Consider the following 2,077-nt stretch of genomic DNA (forward strand, 5'->3'; position numbering starts at 1 on the left):
AGTTAGATAGATAGATAGATAGATAGATAGATAGATAGATAGATAGATAGATAGATAGATAGATAGATAGATAGATAGATAGATAGATAGATATATAGATAAATAGATAGATAGATAGTTAGATATGTCTATAGTTTGTTAATGTTTGAGCGCTCAATCAGCTGCTTGCACTGTATGCTACGCGTCAATCAAAGTACTTACACTTTTTTCCATTTTTATTTATGTTATTTATTCGACAAATATCATACTCATTATTTCTAAAAGTCATAAAATTGTGTTGATTAATCTACTAACGAGTGTTGAGAGAAGCGTCATCTTAACCCTGCCCGTACTCAAAAATTAAGGGAAGCGTCACTTTAAGCCTACCTACCCACCTCTTCATTGTACACGAGTCCAGTGGGAAATTCACCCATGATAAACCTGTCCAAGACCCGTGAGGGGGGAAGCATCGGACTGTTGGTCAGGAAAATCCACTCCGCGCCAGACACGATGGCGAACATGTAGGCTAACATTTTGTAACTGGGAGCTTCAGGCGTGACGAACTCCGCCTGTCCAATGGCGGCTCCCGTGGGGGGGCCAGCGTCCACTGAAGTTTCACGGAGCCCGTCTTGGTCGAAGAAGATACAGGACTCACAACTGTGGCAAAATATTATGTTTGGACTCACAACTGTTGCAAAATAATTCATGCCAAGACTCACAACTGTGGCAAAATATTGTGGTGATTATTGAAAGACTGTTTTATGCGCCCTTACATTCGGTGTTATGCATCATGTATTGAAATTTTAACATAACTTGGAAAAGCAAATGAATAGAAGTAATACGTTTAATCACTTATCACTACAAAAATGCAAGAAAGCAGTACAGCGTCTTTGGGCCTGTGTCAGGGGCGGCTCGCGGGGCTAAAAAGTGGGCGTGCACAATAATAATTAAGCTATCGCTTGCTGAAGATAGTCAAGGGCATAGTAAATGAGACGGTGTATAATTTTAGGATCTTTGGGTTGGTGAGGGAGGGCCTCGTGGTTTTATTTTCATTCTTTTTACTTGTCGCTTTGATTTCTCGTACTAAATTTGTTTGTTGTTAAACATCAATTTTGTTCTTCCTGTATTGGAACTGAACAGTCAAGTACACGTAATAACTTTCCCTACTCCACATCAAAACCATTCAAAGGCACAACTCATACCTCCCTCAGGTTCACGGCTACAGATTCACTTAAAATAATGGCAAGACAAACAATGAACCAATCACAATTCACTTGAGCACTCCGCTAGATTGCTCCGGGGCTTACATAATACTGGCAAAGAAGAGCGTAGTGTCAATCGTGTTTATTTTTTGACTGCCTACTGTGGGCTATGTTTCGGTGCTCTTCGGCAGGAGCACATTTGAGACGTGCCGCTTATTAATATTAATGTACCACCAAACTCGCTAGGAGTGTCGTCATCGCTTGGGTTATCCCCAAGAGCGATTTATAGGTCAGGTTACGCAGTTGAATATCCTTTTCTGTTTAGCTAAAGGCATAGTAGATGTTTTATCGACGCTATAGACATAGAAATGACAGTTATGGCGCCAGTAAGGACTTTTGTTTTGATATAATTTTGGGCTTGTGTTTGTTTCTGGTTTCTTTTATTTTATTATTGAGGTTGTTTTACGTAACAGAACATTCACAAATATTGGGCGGCACTGCACGACCGTGCTCTATGGACAAACTGCGCCTGGCCTGTGTGTGTGTGAGTGTGTGTTTGTGCGGGCGTGTTTGTGTGTGTGTGTGTGTGTGTGTGTGTGTGTGTGTGTGTGTTTGAGTATGTGTGTATGTGTGTGTATGTGTGTGTGTATGTGTTCGTGTGTGTATGTGCATGTGTATGTATGTGTTTGGTCTTATGTATGTGTGTGTGTGTGTGTGTGTGTGTGTGTGTGCGTGTGCGCGTGTGTACCTGAGTGTATGTGTGTGTATGTGTATGTGTGTGTGTGTTTGTGTGTGTGTGTGTGTGTGTGTGTTTGTGTGTGTTTGTGTGTGAGTGTGTGTGTCTGCGTGTGGTTGAGGATTCGGGAAAAGAGATGGAGAAAGTATAATGAGAATTA

The 2,077-nt window shown here is 41.3% G+C and overlaps 1 protein-coding gene across 1 annotated transcript in view; it reads right to left on the reverse strand.

Moving 5' to 3' along the window:
* Window positions 1-512, reverse strand: part of LOC106011992 — a 10,161-nt gene extending 9,649 nt beyond the window's left edge. The window contains exon 1 of the mRNA XM_013083473.2: window positions 371-512. Within this exon, the coding sequence (XP_012938927.2) occupies window positions 371-512 (142 nt within the window). The remainder of the gene's footprint in view (window positions 1-370) is intronic.
* Between the last annotated feature and the right edge of the window lie 1,565 nt (window positions 513-2,077).

Source organism: Aplysia californica, unplaced genomic scaffold, assembly GCF_000002075.1.
Source record: "Aplysia californica isolate F4 #8 unplaced genomic scaffold, AplCal3.0 scaffold00234, whole genome shotgun sequence".
Classification (NCBI taxonomy): Eukaryota; Metazoa; Mollusca; class Gastropoda; order Aplysiida; family Aplysiidae; genus Aplysia; species Aplysia californica.